Source organism: Podarcis filfolensis (genome assembly GCF_964270895.1).
Source record: "Podarcis filfolensis genome assembly, chromosome: 9".
Classification (NCBI taxonomy): Eukaryota; Metazoa; Chordata; class Lepidosauria; order Squamata; family Lacertidae; genus Podarcis; species Podarcis filfolensis.
The window spans coordinates 19,509,159-19,533,172 of record NC_139610.1 but is presented as its reverse complement, the minus strand read 5'-3'; the positions used below and the strand labels follow the sequence as shown (position 1 = coordinate 19,533,172).

General features: G+C 41.8%; 1 protein-coding gene and 1 long non-coding RNA gene across 5 annotated transcripts in view; both read right to left on the bottom strand.

Moving 5' to 3' along the window:
- GABRA2 (gamma-aminobutyric acid type A receptor subunit alpha2) overlaps positions 1-24,014 on the bottom strand; it is a 72,347-nt gene that overhangs the window by 11,920 nt on the left and 36,413 nt on the right. For 3 of the 4 annotated variants that reach the window (XM_083630652.1, XM_083630653.1, XM_083630651.1), the window contains 4 exons: positions 13,374-13,594; positions 12,175-12,257; positions 2,713-2,856; positions 740-892 (listed from right to left, as the gene is read on the bottom strand). In XM_083630652.1, the coding sequence (XP_083486778.1) occupies positions 740-892; positions 2,713-2,856; positions 12,175-12,257; positions 13,374-13,594 (601 nt within the window). The remainder of the gene's footprint in view (positions 1-739; positions 893-2,712; positions 2,857-12,174; positions 12,258-13,373; positions 13,595-24,014) is intronic. The other variant, XM_083630654.1, reaches the window with a different exon arrangement.
- LOC310770342 lies at positions 14,216-23,747 on the bottom strand. Its single transcript, XR_014552090.1, has 3 exons — positions 23,436-23,747; positions 17,546-17,616; positions 14,216-14,546 (listed from the first exon to the last, which is right to left on the bottom strand). It is a non-coding gene; the product is annotated as an uncharacterized lncRNA (long non-coding RNA).

Sequence of the window (24,014 nt, the reverse complement as noted above, 5' to 3'; positions counted from 1 at the left end):
GAAACTCCTTTCGGTGGCAGCTGGTTGGCAGCTGTCATTGCACCCTACTAATGCCCCTGGAGGAAAAGCAAGTAATGATGTAGTATCGTTCTAATGGGACTTTGACTGGAGGCAGGGGCACATGGGATGTTAGGTCATCACTTTGTACACATAATAATAGCAACCCAAACATCCACCAGACTTTTCTCCTCTTTCACAACAGGAACATGATTGGGAAATGCCCCTTGCTGGTACCCAGACTCTGACATGGAGTCATCCCAATCTCAAAGCTGTATGACGAGTTCCATATTGCACTGAAGCACTGAGCTTCCTTTGGGCATGGGAGCACTCCTGATATGGGCTGTGGTCTCTACTTGCATGGCATAAAAATGGCAGACCAGAATTCAAGAGAGAAAGTTGGGCTTGAAAACATTTACCATCAGAACTTTCCTAAAACCAGGCACATTTTTTCCTCCCGTATTCCAATGCCAGCAGAATACTGACTCTACATGCTTCACTTTCATATGTTAATTCCCCTTCCAACTCCCTGGAGCTCTGTGGCCTGTACCTGAAAGTAGTATTAGTGACAAATAGCCACAGTTTGTCACACTGCATAATGAACTTCAATCACAAAAAGAGAATGCATTCTTAAAAGAATGAAAAGATAGATGAACTAAATGTGCTGTAGTTGGCACCTGAAATGCTGAGCTGCCTTCAATGCTAACTAACACAACATCCAGGTGTCCATCACAATACGCACCAAAGACCGTCCTTGCCGGGACAGATTCTCTGTTCAGCCAGAATGACACCTGGGACAGGATGACTGTCATGATGCAGGGGAGGTAGGTCTGAATCACAAAATAACCGATCTTCCTCTTCAAATGAAAATGAGCTGTCATTACTTTGTATTCACCTAGAAATGAATGGATCAAATTAGGAGGAGCGCTAGAAATAATTATGAATTGCCTCCACAATAAACCATTTTTCATGACATCTGCTTTAACAAGGCAAGCATACTGCAGATTGCCACACACGCCCCTCTCAAAAAAGCTGTATGTCGGTAAATCCAAACAAAGATTGAGCCCCACACAAGCACACCTAAGAACTAATTTCAGCAAATTTATACTTTTGCTTTCTATGCCTGGCGTTTTATAGTATGATACAGTTACTAGTAATGCTATTGTTATAGTTAGTTACTTTGTTTTGATACTATTTTATATATTTGGACAAAGCTTCATATTGAATATTGGTCATTGACCATAGTAGTAGCAGTAGTAGTAGTTATTTATACCCTGCCCATCTGGCTGGATTGATTGATAGTTTAATTTTGAGCAGCACCCCCTCAAAGCATTAAAAGCTGCACCTAAAGCTCACTTTGGTCTAAAAAGGGATTTGCGTGATGGGGAAGAGTACAGAACTAAATGCACAATTCTTTGGATGTCAACATTTTCCTTTACTCTGCAGACTCTACAAAAGTGAATGTTGAATCTACTATCGTTGAATCATCCGGAACTATGACTCCAGATGCTTCCTAGACGGGGGTTTATTGTGCAACTCATGCATGGAAGTTTCTTGCAGTGTCCACCTGACATTGTCATCATCAAAATGGCAGCCCATTTTTTAAAAAAAATATATTTAATCCAGATTTCTGCTTACAATGGAAATTCTGTTAAATAAAAATAACCCATGTTATTTCTCCTTAGCACACTGTTTTGGGCGTATGGTTTGTCATGTGTGTGGTAACTTTTTAGAACACATTCCAGCCATTCTGATTCTGGTAGTCCAAGTGGTGAAAGCACACATTTTTGTACCACTTCCCACATGCAGAAGGTACATTTGAATTTGAGCAATCCAGTTCCAAGGACCTATTAATTATTTTTTAAAAAAAACCCAATACAGTGGTACCTTGGGTTTAGTACTTAATTTGTTCCAGAGGTCCGTACTTAACCTGAAACTGTTCTTAACCTGAAGCACCACTTTAGCTAATGGGGCCTCCTGCTGCTGCTGCGCCGCCGGAGCACGATTTCTGTTCTCATCCTGAAGCAAAGTTCTTAACCTGAAGCACTATTTCTGGGTTAGCGGAGTCTGTAACCTGAAGCATATGTAACCTGAAGCGTATGTAACCCGAGGTACCACTGTAGAAATAGATAACAACACTCCCCCCCCAAAAAAAACCTTGAAACATGGTAAGTAACCATGAAACATGATACGTAAAGATTGGCAATGTTTGCTCTTGTGAATGTCTGGTAATTTTTTTTTTTTAATGTGCACAGGCACATAAATATCTATGTGCATGCCACAAGTAGGAAAAGGTGGTGGAGGGTAGGGAGTAATGATTATGGCAAAGAACCACAAAGTATAGCACAGAAAAATTCAACATATGATGATAGGTCACTCGGAAAGAAAGGCATCTAAAACTAAAAAATGGAGCATGTGGACGTTCACATTCCAATTAACACAGAGAGAATTATATCTAAACGAGCCATTTTGCAACCTAGAGCTCCCATATGGAAGCCCTCTATGATATAGCATATTATAGTAACATCACTTAGAGACTTTGGTAATTCAGTGGTATATAAATACTGAATCTTAAATTAAGTTCTAGCATCTATAATTTCCTATGTCCACAAGTCAAACTGGCAGGGCCACAGAGTGTAGTCTGAATGTATGGCCAAAAGTGCACCAGTGGCTGAAGGAAGAAGGACTCAAACGGTTTTTCTTTGTCTTACTAACCTGTACTTGATTTAGCTGTTTCTTCTCCAATTGTTTGCCCTATGAGATCATACTGATTCAACCTCGAACCGTCCGGGGCCACTTCTACTGAATTAGATGCATTGAAGGTCCACTTGTAGGTCACTTCTGAAGATGTATATGCATCTATAGGGGGGAAATAAGAAGACACATTATCAGCTCCAAAGAGAGCAATTATTTGGGAATAGCTGCTCAGAGAATTCAGCACAGCCTCTGATATTCACTGACTTTCTTGATTTCTTAAGTAGTAGGCACTTGGAAGTGCCTTGTCTATATAAGACAGAGGGGAAGAACCTATACAGGCCTTGGCCCAGTTTCATGAGGGTAGGGGGGGAAAGGATGGGAAGGGCAAAACCTGAAATGGATTGAGTGATGGGGGAAGAAGGGGAGAAGTTGTCAACAAGCAAATCCATTGAGAGCCCTGGCCCTCTGCCATCAACTTAGCTAGGAGACAGGGAGGGAGACAGAGAGGGAGGGGGGAAAGGGGTGGCCGTAAAAGGGAGAAGGGGCTGGCCCCACCCACTTTGAGCTCTGGACCCACCTATTACTGGCACATGGCTCTGACAGATTGCCACTAAGGGAATGTGACCCTCAACGAAACAAAACTCCCCAATCCCCGATGTAAGAGAACACATAAAGGATGCAAAGCAGTTCTCCATGTGCAGAGGACAGGATGCAGAGATGGTTAGGATCAGTGCTGGCACCAGTGCAGCAACCCACAACCTCCCACTCCATCCATTGGACCTGCAGTATTCCCCAGGGGCCTGCGCTGCTTGTCTCAGCAGAGATGAGAAGCCAGACTGGGGAAAGAGAGAGGGCGTAGGCTGGCTCCCTCCCCTTAACTGTCACCCAAGTGATGGCAGACCCTATGTACATACGTCCAGCTGATACCTGCTCAGAAGCAGGTGAGAGAACAACATGGGAAGAAAGGGGCATATGGAGCACATAACTGCATCCAAAATTCCTTGCTTTGTGATTGTGGAAATACTGGATATCTGCTTTCAAAATAGATTAAGGATGTAACATATTTATCTCAAAATTGATTAAAAAAGACTGTTCAGCGTAAACATCTCCCATGAACATCTTAGGGCAAGTGTCAGGAACCTCTGGCCCTCCAGATGTTGTTGAATTACAACTCAAGTCAGTCCCAGTAAGCATGGCAGATGGCCAGGTATGATGGGGGTTGTAAGATCAGCAACATCTGGGGGGGGGGGCAAAGTTTCCCCACATCTATTCATGTTTTCGCCCCCTAGAAGTCTGATATCTGATGGGCCTTCAGGAGATGCCATGGAGCAAAGATATTTAAAGAATGGGAAGGTTCCTACAATGGAAAACATGGGTTCAGTTGTATAAAATTGTTAGTTTTTCCTAAAGGCAATTGTTAATTTAGATTTAAGGGAATTCATGTTATTGTATCTGCATTAAATCACATTGGTTTGCAGTTGTGAAAGTAAGTTACCAGATTTGAATTACAGGAACTTTTGACAGAATAGACTCTACCAGAAACTGAAATTTGCAGTGTACGAAAGCAAAATGTATTTCCATAATACAAACAATCTTGTATATATCAAGAAAGGAAGAAGACTGCTATTATGTATTAATTTTTAAAAATACTTATATGCTACATATTTCGTTAAAAAAGCAAAGTGGTTTAACAACAACTATACATTGCTATTACAATAGCTGATCCAGAATCCTTTGACATTGTGAGATGCCAGCTATAGACTATCACTAACCGCAGCAGAATGACATATGTCTGATCACTAATAATGAAGGGCTTCATGGACACATCATCCAGAGAAGAAATTCCTGCTTCAATATGAATATCAATGTGAAAATCAGCACACCTTAATGTTGCCCAGAGATACCAACACAGACAACTGCAAACTATAAACCTTTAGCATCAGAGTACTGGGATAACTATACTATCATAATTCTTGTGGATGCAAAAATCATCACAATTTCTTTGTGCCTTGATTTTTTTGTGTCCTTATGTTCTACTCATGAGAAGTCCAAATCAAGGAATTCAACCATAACCTTCTCCTTAACCCCTAACATGATCACATCATCTAGAAAATAGCTACTGAAGACTCAAACCATTTCACAGAATACCACATAAGCAGTACAGAAAAACGCTGCAAGCAGGTTGCAGAAGTTCTTATAGCCATAGCTTGTGCAATTCTCTGCTCCACAGGTATAGCAAACCTCTTCTTTGTACCTGCAATATTAGAGCCATTTCCAGGCCAGATATTAGAAAACTGCCCCCAAAGAACTGGAAATTTGTCCTAAAACATGTATTTCCTCTGTGTAAATTTCAGAAAGCCATCAATAATTTGGTTTTGGCAATGATCATACTCTAGGACATCCAGCCTTCTACACCATGAGATTGGCGTAATATGCTTAAATTAATTGCTTGGATAAGCTAACATTGCCAAATTCTGCACCTGTTGAAGTTTCCAAACCTTCTTCAGAGGCAGCCCTACACATAATGCATAGGGGATAAATTTGAACCCTGAGGAACCCCACATTGAAAGCTACACAGAGCCGAAGAACACTGCCCAAGCATTACCCCATGGAAAGGACCATCCAAGGAGGACTGGCATCACTGCAAAGCAATGGCACCTACCCCCAGTCTTGAATTCGAAGTTGGAGGCTCAGAGAAGCCAATCTCAAATGAGAGCTGAGCTTTCAAAGCCCCTAAATTCATTTCCAGCTACGATCAAAATGTGAATTCCCAACATCCCCATTCTATACCCTTTACTTACTTGTCAAGCACCGATGGCTGCACATGGGAGAGGAGAAGAGGGAGGTTTTCCACCCCATCATGGAGGGAGAGAAAGAAGGAAAACACGAAGCAAAAAAACACCCCCAATGCTTCTCCTGTCTCTGTTGTTGGGTTGCCCTCTACTGCGGTTCTCTTACTGACCCCACTTATTGTTTATAGACATTTAAACAATAAGCTTAAACAATAAGCATTTATCTTAAGCCAATCGGATTAAAGTTGCTCTGCACTTTCTATTCAGTTTCATCCACAAATTGTTGTTTCTACAGCGCCTTTTCTCTTGTAACTCAAAACATTTTTGTTTCAGTTGAACAACGTTGACCAAACTATGTTTTCAGTTTGCTTGGAAATAGAGACAGTGGATGTTTCATGACCCACAAACGTGGCAAAAGACAAACAAACAAACAAACCACCGGAGGTGTTCAGTGAAACAGCCCTTTATTTATTTATTGTTCATTTAAATTTACATAAACAATAACAGTAAAAACAAAGAATATATATAGCACAAGAGTAATTTTGAAATACCTGACCCTTCCATTTTCAGAAATAAAAATGCTTGGTTATCTTATCTCCAAAATATGGCATTACATAAATATCCATGAGCTCTTTATTGTCTTAACTGTACTTTTAAACACAAAGGATCACAGTTAAGATCAATTTAAAGCAACATTATAATTTATTAAATATTAAAGTAAATAATAGCATGTTGCAATCAATGTTTGGAGCTTTCGGGGAAAATAAAATGACATTATCCAGGACATGCTGATAAAATCAGCTTTGTTGTCCCTACCTTCCAAATGAGTGGCACAAATGTGATAATGAAAATGGTACCTGTTACATATTAAGATGTTAGTCATGGTGTTGTTTTTTTAATTTGATTAAATAAACAAACCATATCTCTGTGTCTTATTTGTATCTGCTCATGTAAGAAGCTGAAGCTTTCACCTGCCCTTTGCCATTTGATGACCAGGTCCTTCACAGACATCATTATCTACTTGCCTCCTGTTTCTCAGGTTGACTGCTTAATATGAGTATTTAGTTGGCCACTCTATCTAGCACCAGGAGAAGGTGGGGCTAGTTTGGTTTCTGCATCTTGGGGTGTTTTCTTCTCCAACAAACTCCGCTTCCACAGATCGGGGTGTCGCAAATACTTTTCTATCTGGGACATTCCATTCTGTTTCTTCCATGTTTGGGTTTACTTCGTCTACACCTGTGCATGAAATAAAGGACAGGTCAGTAGGCTACACCCTCTCTATTTTCAGTGGATAAACAGCATTCAAGGTATGTTTGGTTTCAGTTGCAAATATGGTAAGCACAGCAGGTTCTCTATTGTTAATGATGACTCAGGCATGCACTTCAGGGCTGCTTGTTTGAGGGAATGCAGGGGTATTTCCGTGAGTATTTCCATGAGTATAATGGAATCCCTATATTTTGTGAGAGATGTATATGCTGCAACGTATATGTAGGAGTTGTCAGCATCTTTTGAGAAACACTACATTCACGGCGCACCTAGGTGTCATGAAGTTGCTGCAGTTTGAACCAGGTTCTTAAATTTCACATATAGCATTGGCAATAAAGCAAGGAGGAGGAGGGCATTTAAGAGAGGTGTAAAAAAAACAAAAAACGACTCACCTTGTAACTCTGTGAAACTTGAAAGCAGAAGAGGCTGACCAGGACTGAACTGTGGTGTGTGCAGGGACTGCTCTCATCAGAAACTATGTAGAATTAACTCTGGAAAGTTAAGAATAAATCTTCAAATGAGAACTGGAGGTTTAGAGAGAGATGACCCACACATCTGGTTCACCGACATTAGGCAGCAGCAACGTTGGATCCATCTTGCCATTCCAAACCATGGGTTGCATCTCTCAGGCATCATTGCACAAGGTGCTTTCCACTGTTGCACTCCAGGATCAACAGGACCTCAAGTGATCCTGCCTAGAGTGATGCAGGCTTTTCCCACAGTTTCACCAGTGAGAATTACTGGTGAGCAGGAGTCTGAACAACATGTTAGACCAACATATAGCTGCCACTGTTGCCCCATGCCCTTTTACTTCCTTCAGGAAATCAGCGTACCTAGTCCCTAATATCAGGTACCTGCCATGATCCCCGAGTCATTCAGTGACCAAGGCACTGAGTTGGAGCCTACAGTGTCACTGGCCAAGGAGCTGGTCTAGGTTCCTGACTATGCATCTCATGCTGAAGATCAGGGATCGTGAAATCCAAGGCTAGCAGGCAGAAGAGATCCCGTAGTACCAGTCCCTGTAGAATCAGAGACAGGATTCTCAAGGGTGTGTTGAGTGCACCAGGCACAGGAAATGCATTAGGTTGGAGACTGTGGAGCTCAGGGAACATACCTCCCTTCAGATGAGCGTTGGCCTTTTAACAGACTCTAGTTCTTCAGAAGGGAACAGGACAAAGGAGAGGTAGATGCAGGCAGAGGGTCGAAAAGTTCACCAATAGCTATTGTTAGAGCAAGCTGCTCACTAGGAGCTCCCCTTGCACTGACCTACTGTGTCCTATAGGCTCCTCCAGAATAGTTCCTGGTGCACAACAACCTTCTGCAATGTGTGCTGCTGTGGCTTCATTGCAGGATGTGTTAGCTGTTGTAAACGAATGGATGCCTCTGTTGGATCAGTGCTGGGAGACATCTCAATGTCATCTGGGTCAAGGGTAATGGGCTAAAGACTCATATTGCTGGTCCTTGGATGTTTCTTCAATCGTTGTCTCCTGCTGCACAGGGGTCATTTTTCTCCCATCCAACAGGAATGGTGCTAGCTTCTTATAGAGCTTCTTACTCATTTCCCCCCCAGTCTCTGCGTGCATGGTGAGCTCCATTTTTTTTGTGTTGAAGACTTTCACTTTCCCCATCATGGGACAGAGGTTATGGAACATCCCCTCTTGCACACTTTTTAGGACAGTCAATTGAAAACTACCTCATCCCTGAACTGAGAATGAAAGGTCTCCAAGGGCTGGGATGCTCAGCTAAAGGTCTCAGAAGCCCATACCCTATACTTTAGATATACAGGTGTATGTGTCTCTCCTACCTCCAGCTCCAGCTCCAGACTGAGGTGTACAGCATTTGACAAACAAGTATTTGTTCATCTGCCTTATTCTAATCAAATTCAGAAATTTTATTGTTGTATTTTAATGACGGCTGATGTATTTAATGATTGTAAACCACTTTGTGAGACAATTGTTCTGAAAACATGGTATCTGATACTTTAAGATGAATAAATAAACACCATCTCATCTTATTGCTCAAGCTCAGCTTCAATAATTAGGTGTGAAATGCAATAACAATTACATTTCTATTCTATAAAGCATGTTCCAGGTATCTGTGAGTAGACCACAATGTAGCATGATTGAATTTTACCCCCAATATAACTTGTTCCATAATTTGATCATCTAAAACCCACCTATGCTGGGAAATGCCGTTTCCAAAAGCTAAAATCTTTTCTTTTCCATAATTGAACTTTAAACAATTGTGCTTACAGTAGATTAAAAACTGAGATAACAGTCATTTTAGCCCAAGTATAGAGCAGGAGGGAAAAACTGCATAAAGTAAGATACAAATTTTCCTATTACCTATTACCTGCTGATTCAGGACCCTAAACTGTGTTTTATATAATTTACTTTTTATTTTGTTCTATGTATATCACAATGTTTTTGGTGCTATGGCCAACGGCTGACACAAATAAAGTTTCATTCATTCATTCCTATTACCTAGTTTTGGTAGGAGTCCATCTGGGTCATTTCAGACAGTTCTGGGATCATTTAGGAACAAATTAAACAAAGTAGCAGCTTAACTCCCTTGCTTGTGGGTTTATCTTTAGTAAACTGTCCCTTATTACCACATCTGATTTGTGAAAGACTATTGCAATACAAAGGCAAAAGAGGAAGAAGTGAGAAGTCTTTTATCAACAAGAATTTCATCCACTTTCTGCCATAACTTGATGCTGGAAATATAACCAAAAGCTACCTTTAAATCCATGAAGGCAGCAAACAGTTTCACTCACAAGGTTCTTGTATATTTTTCAGGAAGGTGACCAAGGATCAGACAGTGATCAAGGGTTGAACAATCTTCTCTAAATGCTGCTTGAGAATCAGTAAGTATATTCTCAGATTCTAAGAAAGAAATCATTCCATTGCTTAAGAACCTGGCATACAACTCCCCCTTGATTGATGGCAGGCTAATAGGTCTACAGTTTCCCAGATCACAAGCTTGACCCTTTTTTTTAAAAAAAGGTACCACTATTGCTTCTTCCAGCTAGAAAGGGTCATGCCAGAACAATTCATTGTAGTAAAAAGGGCATCCAACAATTGTGCCCACCAAAGTTGCCTTACTTTTATAAGTTTCAGAGGGATATTAATCAATCCTTGGATCCTTCCCACTCTTGATCTGAGGAATCACAGGTAAGACTTCTTTTACAGAAACTGGGTTCCATTTTGGTGTGACTCATAGCACAGCATCAAGCAGAGAGCCTAAATAAGATGTAATAGTATCATCTGTGTCTGTAAAGTTGGCTCTAAAGTGGTCCTCAGACATGCGCTGAGATACAACGGTTTAGAGCTTGTGATCAAGAATGCAAAACTCCAGAGACCACTTGCCAGAAGGTTTTATGGTCTTTATTAAGGAAATCATTTGAAAGCAGCATCCATGGATCACAAAAACCTGGTGCTCTTTGTGTGGTAATAAGGCCTTTAATTTTTTTTCCCTAATTGAAAATAACAAAAGGAAAGATTGCTTAGCCCTGACTTCCTGTAAGAAAAACAGGAGCCTTTTAGAGCCTTTCCCCATCAAACTGCACTCCTCATCAAACCATTGGACACTCTCAGCATTATACATTAGCATTTTCTTCTTTGAAAAAGGAAGCTTTTCACCCAAAGAGATGCTTTGGAAAAAGATTTCTGCTTTACACACTCTCAGCAAAAATTCAAATTAAAGGTTCAAACACATCAGTGTTATCTACTTTTATTTGCTCCCTAGATCTTAACCAGAGCACATATTGTTTTTTCTTTAGGTCGTGTCCAGGAATTAAAATCTGAGGCATCCAGAGTCCTTCCTTAACTGACTAGACCAGGGTTTCCCAAACTTGGGTCTCCAGCTGTTTTTGGACTACAATTGCCATCATCCTTGGCCACTGGTCTTGCTAGCTAGGGATGATGGGACTTGTAGTCTAAAAACAGCTGAAGACCCAAGTTTGGGAAACCCTGGACAAAACAATGATCCTATTCAGTCACCAATGCCTCCCTTCCCTAAGGCCCTTTGAGGCTCTCCTGTTTGTCTGTGTCCATGTGTGGACTAAAAGTGTCAACAAAGGATTCTTTCATTATGTAATTCTTAGGTGACTCAACCTATTTTACCTTGAAAACTTGCAAGAGCATTCACATCAAAAGAGACATCCTTTCTCCTGGGTGAGATGCGGTTGCTTAAATCTAACTGAGAGGCTGATGCCTAAGTTCAAAGCACAATGTATAAAACGTAATTCACAACCACAATAAAAATGTATATTATTACTAGTTTGGTGAAGGACATTTTATCACAAAGAATTACACAAAGTGTGATCTGCAAACTAGCTTCAAAGCAAAGTTGATTCACAAAATGTCTGCTCAGATGTCACAACAACCCATGTGATTTTACAAGCCATTGTTTTTTGTGTAGTGTCTGAGCCAAGTCTATACTTCTCAAAGGAAGAACAAAATATTAGTGAGATATATTGTCACCTTTCCACCACACAAACAGAATTAAGCATGGACTCATACCAGTTAGCCTATCCTCATATTAGCCTGGTTCACACATCACTTTAAACCATAGTTAAGCTTAAGCACAGTGTGCGGGTGCACAGGGTGGAATGGTTTGGCTCGTTTCTTTCTACAAAAAAACATGTGCTGTAACCAAGGATTGTTCTTTGCTTGGGTTGAACTTAACACTGAGCCAAACTATAGCAAAGCTCCAAACAGCCCAACAGAAGCAGGAGCTGGGTATAAGCAAAGGGCCACAATGTTAATCCCATGCACAATCTCTCTACACAGTCACCTTTAAATCATAGTTAAACTAAACTTTGATTTAAAGTGATGTGTGAACCAGCTCACTATTTAGTGCAAATGCATTTTCAGTTGCACTTATTTCGTACAATTTAAAAAGCGTATTTGTTGCATTAGAAGAGTATTGTAGAAGATTTTACCTGCTACAGCCTTCATACAAGTACAAAAGAACAAAACATTAAGATAAACTTCAGCTTGTGTAGGGACTGCATTGGCGTAATTTCAAAGCACATGTTTTTCAGATATCTTATTTCATTTTCCACGCTGCATCAGGTATGTAATTATTCTTATCCAGGTGCTGTATTAACAATTGTGTCATTCAGCAACTATAACGATTTAAACCTATTGGTCAATAAATGACATTACTTATGATGAATGCTGCAATTAGGCCATAATATCTTCTGGAAAAACAAGAACCCAGGGAATTAGCTAACATGTTCAAAGACAAAAGCACTGGAAATGAATTATTTTAGATATAAAAAACCCAGAACATATAATGCAGCACAATGTTGCTGAAGCATACATAAATTGTGAGCAAGTCCAAGAGCAGAAATGAGATGTTGAACTACGTAAGATATTTACTAGCTAGAGGCTGCGCTTTTAGCCATGTTACTTACAGCTGCCAAATTTCAATGGGCATGAATGGGCATCCATAGGGAAGTCTTCTAAGTGCATTGGACATTCAGCCTGGACAGTAAGCCTAAAAGGGAAAAGACCACTGTATACTTAAGTCTGCTGTTAAAGAGTCATGAAAACCAATTCCATAAAAATAAACTGAATTTACAGATTGCAGAGATTAATTACACAAAATCAATTAAAACTTAACCCTCTATTTGTCCTTTATTTGTTTTATTTCATCCTTCAGAGGATACTGCCTCATCACAACAAAACGGATCCCAAAACTATAAGGCCAGCTGAATAAAATGGCAAATTACGGAACTACAGGTTACCCATTAACATTCAATTCAAAAATATGTGCCACATGAACACAGAAGTCCTATTAAAGGCACGTACCTTAAATAAAACTGATAAATAATTTAATGTTGATTGTTTCAATAAAAGCACCCCAGAAAATAAATGCATCAAAGCAAAAACTCATCTAGCAAAACTAGAAACATGCAGCAAACTGGTTTGCATGAAACACTAAGTCAAACCATGGCTTAGCATGAACGTACAAGCATATGGGTTCCCATGGGCAACACACTAATTCCTTGGACCTCTTGCTTTGGCTTATTGATTCATCTGAACTCAGGCTCATAGGTGTTCTCATTCTAGACAAGCCATGTGCTGCAAACAAGGTTTGTGCTTGGTTTACAGCTTGTGGTTGGGCTGAAAGAGATGAGCCTAGGTTCAAATGCTAAGCCCTGGATAGCGCAACAGCAGAAATATCAGTAGAGGAGTGCAGTGGCTGCAGTCTCCTTTTTTAGAATCCACATGTTCATGCAAAATGAACCAACATTTGCAAACTGATAAGTTTATGTATTTTTTTGCAAATGTAACAGATCTCTGATCCACCTGTATTGGGGCATCTCAAAAACTATTCATCTGATAGTTTCATAGCATGCAATGGGTGGTATGTATGTGTGAATAGGCTACTAGGGAGGTATTTAGATCAACAGGGCCCTGGGAAGGATGCAGTTCTTTTCTGCATCCAGTACCTCTGGGAAATGGATGGCGTATTTTGCCATGTTAGGAGTCTGCTTACCCGAGTGTTTGCTGCAGGATGCCGTGAAATGAGAGTGTTAATAATAGGGAACATGCTAAAGTGACAACAGCTTACCAGGACAGTGATCAAAAGACAAAATAAAATGTGCACCTCATGGTATATAAGAGAGTCCCATCATCTTGAATTCGTAGTAGCTTATTTGGCATTGTCATGTTGTGAGCTACTGACTTCTTTCCATTATGAAAGAATGTATCTGGAGTCCAGATTTTGCTGGCCATTAAATTGTTCAGTCGAAGAATGTTCATTGGACCCTTAAACTTTAATCTCTCATCTTTCCATCTTTGGCGGAAGAAAACATCTATTGTGTATTCCTGAAGTGGGGGGATATTAAAAGTGTTTTAAAGTTAGTTACTATCAGTCCATATCAATAAAGTGAAAGTAGCAAATTACCAACTTGGAGAAAAAGCAAGGAGAGGCAGAACAATCAATACATATTTAGAAATTGTGTGTGTGTGTGTGTGTGTGTGTGCGCGCGCATACTTTCAAAGTTTTGCTGCACGTCTGCATGGCTCATGAAGTTTGCTGTGTACAATGTTTCCAAACTGTGTTTAAGTTTGGACTTTGGTGAGTCTGTAGTGGATAATATAGCATGAAGGGTAGAAAATAACCAAAAAATGATTCTCTTCATGCCATGACTTCATGAAGTTGCTGGTATCATTAAGAAGATATCCTAAACAGATCTGCAAGATCATAATGGAACTCAATATATGTTTAATATCTTTATTATATTCACTTCGCTGCATTCATGAAAAACAGATGCAGAAAAATTGGCCTATACATTAGATGCCATATTTTCAGACAGCAATAAATTTATTCCACCCTTCAATTTTATTACCTCCTTCAAAATATTTTTCTCGATTTTAAACATTTTTGAATGTTTTGTTTTAAAGGGTTGTTTTAAGTTCTTTAATAGGATATCCCCCAAAATACAAAAAAATTAAATCCTGCAAAACTATGCTAAAGAATTTTGTTGCCTTAGCTATTCCCCTCATTAATAATACACACAATGATAAACATACAGCTTCATTTTACTACCTAATGTGTTCCAACTTAATTTTGCTAGCTAATGTGATTCTATGATGGTTGCTTTGCGTATCGACAGTCCCAGTTCCTTGCAATTCAGTAGAGTAATTGCAAAAAAAGTGAGGTCTTCTTGTTAATTTGTGCCACAGTAAATATTTTTAATAGGAGTACAGTGCAGCATTTGATACACTTCCATTCTGCTAATTTTCTTCTGGTAATGCAAACTTCAGTTTCAGCAGCCTGGAAAACAGGGAAATATCATCAGAATAGGTAAACCTGGAATACAATCCTCCACACACTTACCTGGGAGTAAGTCCCATTGAGCTCAATGAGGCTTACTCTTTAGTAAGAGTAATGGATAGGATTGCACTGTTGGCATGGATATTGTTTGCCCCTCTAGCCCCTCGAGGACAAGTCATGACAAACGCTTGATGTTTCAATGACTGTCTCACCAGAGTGGTGCATGCTCTAGTTATCTCTCGCTTGGACTACTTCAATGCGCTCTATGTAGGGCTACATTTGAAGATGACCCGGAAACTGCAATTAATCCAGAATGCGGCAGCTAGACTGGTGACTAGGAGTGGTCACCAGGACCACATAACACCGATCCTGAGAGATCTGCATTGGCTCCCAGTATGTTTCTGAGCACAATTCAAAGTGTTGGTGCTGAGCTTTAAAGCCCTAAACAGCCTCGGTCCAGTATGCCTGAAGGAGCGTCTCCACCCCCATCGTTCAGCCTGGACACTGAGGTCCAGCGCCGAGGGCCTTCTGGAGGTTCCCTCATTGCGAGAAGTGAGGTTACAGGGAACGTGACAGAGGGCCTTCTTGGTAGTGGCACCCACCCTGTGGAACGCCCTTCCATTAAATGTCAAGGAAATAAGCAGCTATCTTATCTTTAAAAGACATCTGAAGGCAGCCCTGTTTAGGGAAGTTTTTAATATTTAATGCTGTATTGTTTTTAACACTCAAATGGGAGCTGCCCTCCTTTTGATCTGTGGATAATGATGATAATGATAGTGATGACAACAACGTTATTGTTTATACCCCACCCATCTGACTGGGTTGTCTCAGTCACTCTGGACAGCTTCCAACGCATACAAAAACATAATAAAATATCAGGACAATAGGCACAGTTAGCAGGATTCCAGAGTAAGGATGCGTTGGGGGAGCCATAGCAGCCAGATGGCAAATTCCTGTCTGGAGTTAGGAAGATTGGGTGGGTGCCTGTGGCAGAGGTGCTGGATGGGCTTGGAGCTTCCCAGGATTGGTCACCTGTCTAAGGAGATCCAGCAGCTATAAACGTTGCCTATGAGTGGCTGAATTTAACCACTAAAGCCCTTGGGGAAAGATAAGCAGCCTCAGCAGTGGGCTGACTGTTTCTACCTGTGTTGAAAATGCAGGGAGATGACTTGAAGGCTTTGCAGGAGTGGACGAAGGCCATTGAGGAGGATGTGGCTCGGGAAAGAGATATGCAAGCTACCGTCTGTAAAGTTCTAAGGGATTCAGGCAGAAAGTTAGAGAAGCAGGAAAAGGAGCTGCTCACACTGGCTTCTCAATGTGCACAGAAAAGGGGACACTGTTTGCATAGCCCTTGGGTGCAACTATTCTTGGTCGACCTGCTTGGTCACCATCAGGATGGGATGATAAAGCTGAGGATAGCACCTTGAATGAGGAAGGGGAAGTAGTGATGATGATGAGGGAATGAGGCTGGCTGCATGTCCTTTGATGCTGGCTAAAGTGAAATAGTGTAGGGTTAGTGCTGCTCCAGCCCTGCCAATCTAGGTGAATACTGTTCATGATGATAAATCTGGTGAGCTCATGGAGCTGGCTAAGTAATTTCATCAGTAGCCACGTGAAACACTGTTGGCCTGGCTGTTACATTTGTGGGTTGAAGGAGAGGGCAGTTTGAGTCTCTTGATGGGAGAGGCAGTGAGCAATGTGGCTCCACACCCAGCCCCAAGGCAGCAGCTGCATGGGTCTCAGAAGATGCAAGGCAATCACTGTTTGCTTGATTGGATTATAGCCATATATCAAGATGCTTGGGGAGCAATAGCAGACGTGGAGGTAGAACACCCCCATGGCATACACAGGCAATGGCAAGTCCGCTCCACTTACGACTGGGACTTCAAACTCCTACTGGCACTTATGCAAGAACAGCCCCAAGATCTGGGTGGGCCTTGAAAGCAGTGCAAGTTCTAGCAGACTACCAAGAAGAAGTGAAACTGATCCTCCAGGCTCCACAGAAGTTGCCCTATCAGGCTGGGGAAAGGTTGCTTCAACTCATATTGGAACAGGCTGTAGTGGCTGCAGTGTCAGGGGAAGCAAAGGGTTTGGCTCAACTCAGCCCGCTGGTGGAAGCCCTCTGGCAAATTGCAAGCTGCTGAAATGCTGAGCTCAGCTGCGACAGCTACTTGTGTAGTACTGGTACAAGGAGAAGATGTGCCTAGAATTGTGCCTAAATGATATTGTCTGCTTGTTCAAAGGTTGCACCTGGAGTGGATAGCAGCAGTCACAGCCATCATAATCTGAAGGGTCCCAGGGTTCGTCTACTGACTGTATCCACACTTGTGCCAAGATGTTTCTGTAGCTCCTGTAGACCAGGAGCTTGGCTGTCATCAACTCCCACAGTGGAGGTGGAAATCTCTACCTCAATTGGACCCATTGATCAGCAGAAAATACTGGCTCTTATAACTGCTGGATCTGCACACAGATGCCAGTGCAAGGACATGGTGGTTTCCCCAACATATTTCAAGCCATTGGATAAAAATGATTATTGTGTGGTGCAATGTTATTTGAATGCTATGCTAAGCAAGTGCACCCTGTCCTATCCATCAGTACCCCAGCGTGTATAAGAGTTGCTCTCTAATCTTACCTTCTCAGTCAATGCAATGAGACAAGAAGGGAAAATGTATCCTGAAGGGATTAGGGTCATACTAAGCAGATGTGGGATGGGGTCATATGGTTAACTCCTTTATATGCCATCAGTCAAGCTGGAGGGATTTGTTGGGACCAACAAAATGCAACATACAGTAGACCTGGTAAAAGGGAACCTATATGGAGCATGGGATCAACACCCTTGGGTTGTTTCCTGGAGCCAGGACCACTACAGACATGTTATGGCCTGGGACTAACTGGACCAGACCCCTGGGATTTACTGGGTGAGAACAAATGGTACCTATTGGGTATGTGGGAACTATGCCTGGCTGTGGTTGCCCCCAGGGTGGCATGGATGATGTTACCTGGGTCTGCCTTGGGTACCGTATCAGATGATGCCAGCCCTGTCTAGTGACAGGGCATTAAATTGGCGAACCTGGAAAGGAAGATGGACTTTGATCAGTTTTTAACCATGGTGATTATTTGATAGTATTGATTCCACCTGCTGGAATTATATTCACCATGATGAAGGTCAATGAGTTTGCTGAGATAATGCAGGCAGCTTTAAACACACTGCACTGGGGTTGGCTGCCCTCAATGAGGAAGCCTCTGCCGTGAAAGCAGCTGTCATGCAAAACAGGCTAGCTTTATATATGATTGCAGCTGCTCAAGGAGGGTGTTGTGCTTTTATAAAGCAGGGGTGCTGCATATATATCCAGATAAACTAGCTTCCTAAGCAAAAGGATGCATGCTTTGTATCAAGATAGCACTAAGACAGCCAACCTGGAACAAGAAACATGGAGGATTGTGATATAGGTTCCAAAGGCTTGGAGGATGGTGGCACTGCTTATTAATTATTATTGTAACAATTACAGTGATAGGATTGATTTTTGTTGTTGTTGTTGTGGATTTTGCTTGCAACCGAGTAACAAATGCACCACACAACTCCCCTCCTTTGAGACCCCAAGGGAACTATGGAAGAACACATGGGGCAGATTGTGTAGATCCAAATGGTGCAAATGTCCTGGGAGGCCTGTAAATGTCACCTTGGTAGTCAAGATAACCCCGGCTTTGAAACTTTGAAACCTTAGTTTTGGTTTAGTTAGTTTGGAGAGGGGAGGCTTCTCGTGCTGACTGCCTTATCTGAGAGATGGGTTGGGAAGGTGCCTCTAAGCAAGGGGTGTGTTAATTGGGCTATTAGTTCCTTTAAATAATCAGAACCAGCGAAGGCGGTGAAGGTCCTGTGTGAGTGCCTGAAGGCGGTTGGAGGATGGATGATGGCTAACAGATTGAGGTTGAATCCTGACAAGACAGAAGTACTGTTTTTGGGGGACAGGGGGCGGGCAGGTGTGGGGGATTCCCTGGTCCTGAATGGGGTAACTATGCCCTTGAAGGACCAGGTGCGCAGCCTGGGAGTCATTTTGGACTCACAGCTGTCCATGGAGGAGCAGGTTAATTCTGTGTCCAGGGCGGCTGTCTACCAGCTCCACCTGGCACGCAGGCTAAGACCCTACCTGCCCGCCGACTGTCTCTCCAGAGTGGTGCATGCTCTAGTTATCTCCCGCTTGGACTACTGCAATGCACTCTATGTGGGGCTACCTTAGAAGGTGACCCGAAAACTGCAATTAATCCAGAATGTGGCAGCTAGACTGGTGACTGGAATTGGCCGCCGGGACCACATAACACCTGTCCTGAGAGATCTGCATTGGCTCCCAGTACATTTCCGAGCACAATTCAAAGTGTTGGTGCTGAGCTTTAAAGCCCTAAATGGCCTTGGTCCTGTATACCTGAAGGAGCGTCTCCACCCCCATCATTCATCCCGGAAACTGAGATCCAGCGCCGAGGGCCTTCTGGTGGTTCCCTCATTGCGAGAAGTGAGGTTACAGGGAACCAGACAGAGGGCCTTCTCGGTAGTGGCGCCCACCCTGTGGAACACCCTCCCTTCAGATGTGAAGGAAATAAGCAGCTATCCTATCTTTAAAAGACATCTGAAGGCAGCCCTGTTCAGGGAAGTTTTTAATATTTAATGCTGTACTGTTTTTAACATTTGATTGGGAGCCGCCCAGAGTGGCTGGGGAAACTCAGCCAGATGGGCGGGGTATAAATAATAAATTATTATTATTATTATTATTATTATTATTATTATTATTATTGCCATCTTACTTAGCTTGTTTAACATATTAGCCCCTCACAGACAAGACATAATGAATGTTTGCTGTTTCGGAGTGCAGTAGGGCTCTGGAGGCTATCTTGTCAGTTTCACCTTCTTCTAATAAAGCACTAGCACGGATCACTCTGATGTTTTTGACATCTGTTTTTGGAACCCCTGCACCAACCCACTCACACTGGCCCTCCTTTTGGGCTTGTGGATCAGGGCAGTTCTTGTTGAACTGCCACCCTCTTCAGTTATAGCACAGAGTCAGACTTGTTCAAAGTCAGAAGTGCTCTCTATAAGGTGAAATCTATGAAATTTGGCTGGGCGCACACACCACTGAATTCAAAAATTGACAACTTAACCTAAAAGCCTCAAGATGAAATCTGGCTGAGCTTTCTCTACTCCTGTATGCAACATTCAATAGAAGAGATATTCAGTTTTATGGAAGGTTTGGATGTGAGTGTGGGATGTGATGTTCCAAATTCGATTCAGTGTAGGCCATGGCAACATTCCCACCTTGAAAACTTCTCCTTTCATTGCAGATGTTCTGTTATGCATTTGTATTCACTAAACAGCATCTCATAAATCTACTTGGTACAAGTAGATGTGAAATATTGGCATGTGCAAATTTCTGTAAGTGATAAAAGTATATGCCCACCTCCCTTGTGGCTGATAAATCAGAGAGTGAAATCCAGCTGCTCATCAGTTTAGATATCAGTGCTCTTGGATGAGTGGATGAATCTGGAGACATGCGAATGACTAGTCCAAAATCACTGTAGCCCCCCCATTTCATGTTAGGGGTGTTTGGATCATACTTTTGGTAAACACAGACATTTTCATATATATTTTGCTTACAAATTATTGCTTCTCAACTTTTATATATATATAAAAAAAAACACACACACAATTCCTTGGCATACCATCTTCATAGTCATAAGGCAATTTAGTGATAAGCATTCCTAATTTAATTTTGCCTTGTTTTAGTTTCAGAACTGTTAATAGCATTACTGTACTGTATCAGAAACCCATCTAGGAAGCTTATGAAGCCGTTTTGCACAAACAGCATTTTCAAAAACAAAGCACACACTTCTGCCAGGTATCTGAGCATAGATGTTTTATGATATATACCTGAGTGAGACACACTCAGTAAAAGTGGTGTGGCTCCCTCAATTCATTTTGTTGCTGAGTAATTCCTTACTGCTCCCTTTTAATGAATTCTAACCTTTGTGCCAAACATCAATAAGGATTCTGAAGAAAGTTCCTTAACAACAGTAATTAATCAAACTGGATTTAAGCTGGTTGGGGTCTTTGGTATCTTATCTCTCTTACATCGTAGATGTTGATTCATATTATGGATGCTTGTTCGGTATTATTTTATTAACACTATTGCTACATGTTTGTCATGGTCTTTTGTCCAGAACAATAAACTTATAAACTTGAACAACAGTAATTAGAGATAGACAAATCTGTCAATTTCAGTTTCTCACCCCCCCCCTCTTAAATGCAGTTTGCCGCGTTTCTGCATCAGTTTGATTAAAAAAAGAAAAGTTCTCACAAAAATTCATCAGCATTCTGATGCATATTTCTTCTAATACACACATTTTGCAAGCAGTTTTCCATATTATGAGCATTTCTGTTATCTGCACTAATATGTGCACTTTTTTTGATACACTTGACCCTAATTTAACATTGAGGGAGGGGCGGGTTTGCAGAACCAAAATCACAAAATTAAAAGAAAAGCAAATTTTGACGACTACTTGCATTTCGGTTGATGCATTGCTTCGAGAAGCATGGATTAGGTAGGTCCGTGTTGAAAAGTGACCCAAACTGAATTTCTCTCCCATCCTTAATAGTAACTGTGTATTCCTCAACCAATTCCCAAATGGCGAGAAGTTTCAGGGATGCAACACATGCTGAACTATTGAAAATTCCATACATCTCTCTCATATATTCAGCACAGGGGTCTTTTCAATGTCCCAGTGCACTCTTCAGAATTGACATCAGGACCTCATAAGTGCCAAGTAGCAAAAGTATGACTGGGTTTTCACCAGAATAGAAGTTCTAAAAGCCTATTCTAGTACAGTCATACCTTGGGTTACAGACGCTTTGGGTTGCGTGATTTTGGGTTGTGCTCTGCGCCGAACCCAGAAGTACCGGAATGGGTTACTTCCTGGTTTCGGCATTTGCACATGCACAGAAGCACTAAATTGTGCTTTACGCATGCGCAGAAGTGCTGAATCGTGATCCGTGCATGCGCAGACGTGGCGCTGCGGGTTGCGGATGCTGCCGGTTGCAAACATGCTTCCTGCACGGATCACGTTTGCAACCCGAGCGTCCACTGTATTACGTGAGCAGCCTGAGAACCACTGAGGCACAGTCCCCCCCCCCCAAAAAAAGTACCATAAGGGTAGAACAAGAAGTTTATGTGGGATGAATCTGTAAAATGCCTCACCATCTGCATTGCCAAAACTCTCCAGTGAATTGCCAGACTGGGTCTAAACTTCAGTCTGGGCAACTGCAAATATGTCTTACATGGCCAAGACTCCTCCAATACACCAAGGGGTCAGTAAAAACCCTCCCTTCTTGTTGCAGTGAAACTGGGGCTTCAGAAAGAGTCCAATGCATGATGGATTTAACAGTTTAAATACTTTGAGCAGCACTGAATTCCTACAACATGGCAACGAAGACAATGGGGACAGGGGATACCACACATTTTCTAAATCCATCCTTCTTTTTCCTGATTGTAAGGAAATGTGTTGTACATTTTTCTAAACGAAGTGAATATGCAATTAGCTATTTAAATCAGGACTTAATGTTATAGGTTTCCTTTGTCAATTATGGTGATTAACTGTTCAGAGTTCCTGATTTGTTTTTCTGTTTTGTGTTTTAGGGGAGTAACTTTCTTTTTAATTTTTTTAAGTGAACACAGCTTTTCCTCTCAGGCTAATGTCAGAATAAATTTACATCGCTGGCTTCTTTGCAATTCTTTAGGGCTTTTTCCTCACAACACTAAGCTTACACATTTCATAAAAACAGCTACAAGACAGCTGAATCTCCAAAGGTGCAATCTGCTTTATCCTTGCACTTTGCCTTCCTTTTGATGGTCTCTATTATTCTACATAATAAAGCCGAAAATCATCTCTGCATCCTTCACTCAAAGCATTGTTACTAATGCACTGAGCCTAAACGTGTAAAGCAGTGATTGAAAGTAAGGTTAGATTGGGAACAAATAGAGACATCCAGCTTACTTCGAAGGAGTCTGGGGGGCAGAATACCATGCAGTTGCATGTACCTAGTACACCGTGAAGTGAAAAGCAAATGGAGAGAAAAAGACTGCTTAGCTTTTGCCCTTTAGTCTATTTCCCCCGAAACTGCACCACACCACCAAGTAGCTTTTATCTCTGCAAAGTTCTAGATTAGTGAGATAAAATGGGTCTAGATCTAGAGTACTGGTGGGAATACACAGCTGAGAAATACAGAGTTTCACTGCATGCAATTGCAGGATAACATGTAAAGGTAAAGGGACCCCTGACCATTAGGTCCAGTCGTGACCGACTCTGGGGTTGCGGCGCTCATCTCGCTTTATTGGCCAAGGGAGCCGGCGTACAGCTTCCGGGTCATGTGGCCAGCATGACTAAGCCGCTTCTGGCGAACCAGAGCAGCGCACGGAAACGCTGTTTACCTTCCTGCCGGAGCGGTACCTATTTATCTACTTGCACTTTGACGTGCTTTCGAACTGCTAGGTTGGCAGGAGCAGGGACTGAGCAATGGGAGCTCACCCCTTCATGGGGATTCGAACCGCCGACCTTCTGATCGGCAAGTCCTAGGCTCTGTGGTTTAACCCACAGCACCACCCACGTCCCTTTTAGTATAAGATATAGTTTTTACCTAATGAAGTGAATCTCTTTAATGCTCCAGGCTGACACAGATGCATATTCCTGCATTACAGGTGGTTGGACTAGATGATCAGCAGGGTCCCTTCCAATGCTACAATTCTATGATTACATTACTCTAGGCATGAAGCAAGAGGTGTCTACTAATATGCAGGGCAACCTATATCATTTGATACTCATCTTAAGTAAGACCGTTTGGGTTCTTACCTGTGAAGGGGATCCCCCTACATGTAAAAAGATGGCCTCAGTGGGACTTGAGCTCCATCTGGTGGTTGAAGGCAAATCTGTAGCTCCAAATAGAGTCTTCAAAAATCCCTACCTCATCTGAAATTCTCAGTTTTCCATTATGACAAGCCAGAGAAGGAGAAGCAGAACAGATAAGAGGAACAGCCAATGAAAAACAAACAAAGAAACAAAAAACACTCTCTGCTGGATAAATAACCAATAAAAAGTGGGGGGGGGGACTCAGACAGACTGGACCGTGCGTAGTTCAAAAAACTCAGACAGGAAGAAAAAAACTATATAACAAGGTGAGGCCTGGAGGTCATATTGTTACATGCACAGAAATCCCCCTTTGTGAGGGGGGTAGGAATGTCAATTCCAGATGAAAACCCTGTTCGATGGTCTCCAGGACCCAAAGGTCTGACATGATGGCCTGACATCTGTACAAGGGAGAGAAGACCTCCTATAGGCTGGTTTCAGAACTGATGCTTGTATCTTCTGAACTAGTTGAATGAACGAAATCTAAGGAATGTTTCTTGATGCTGGCTTCCGGTTCCCCTGCGA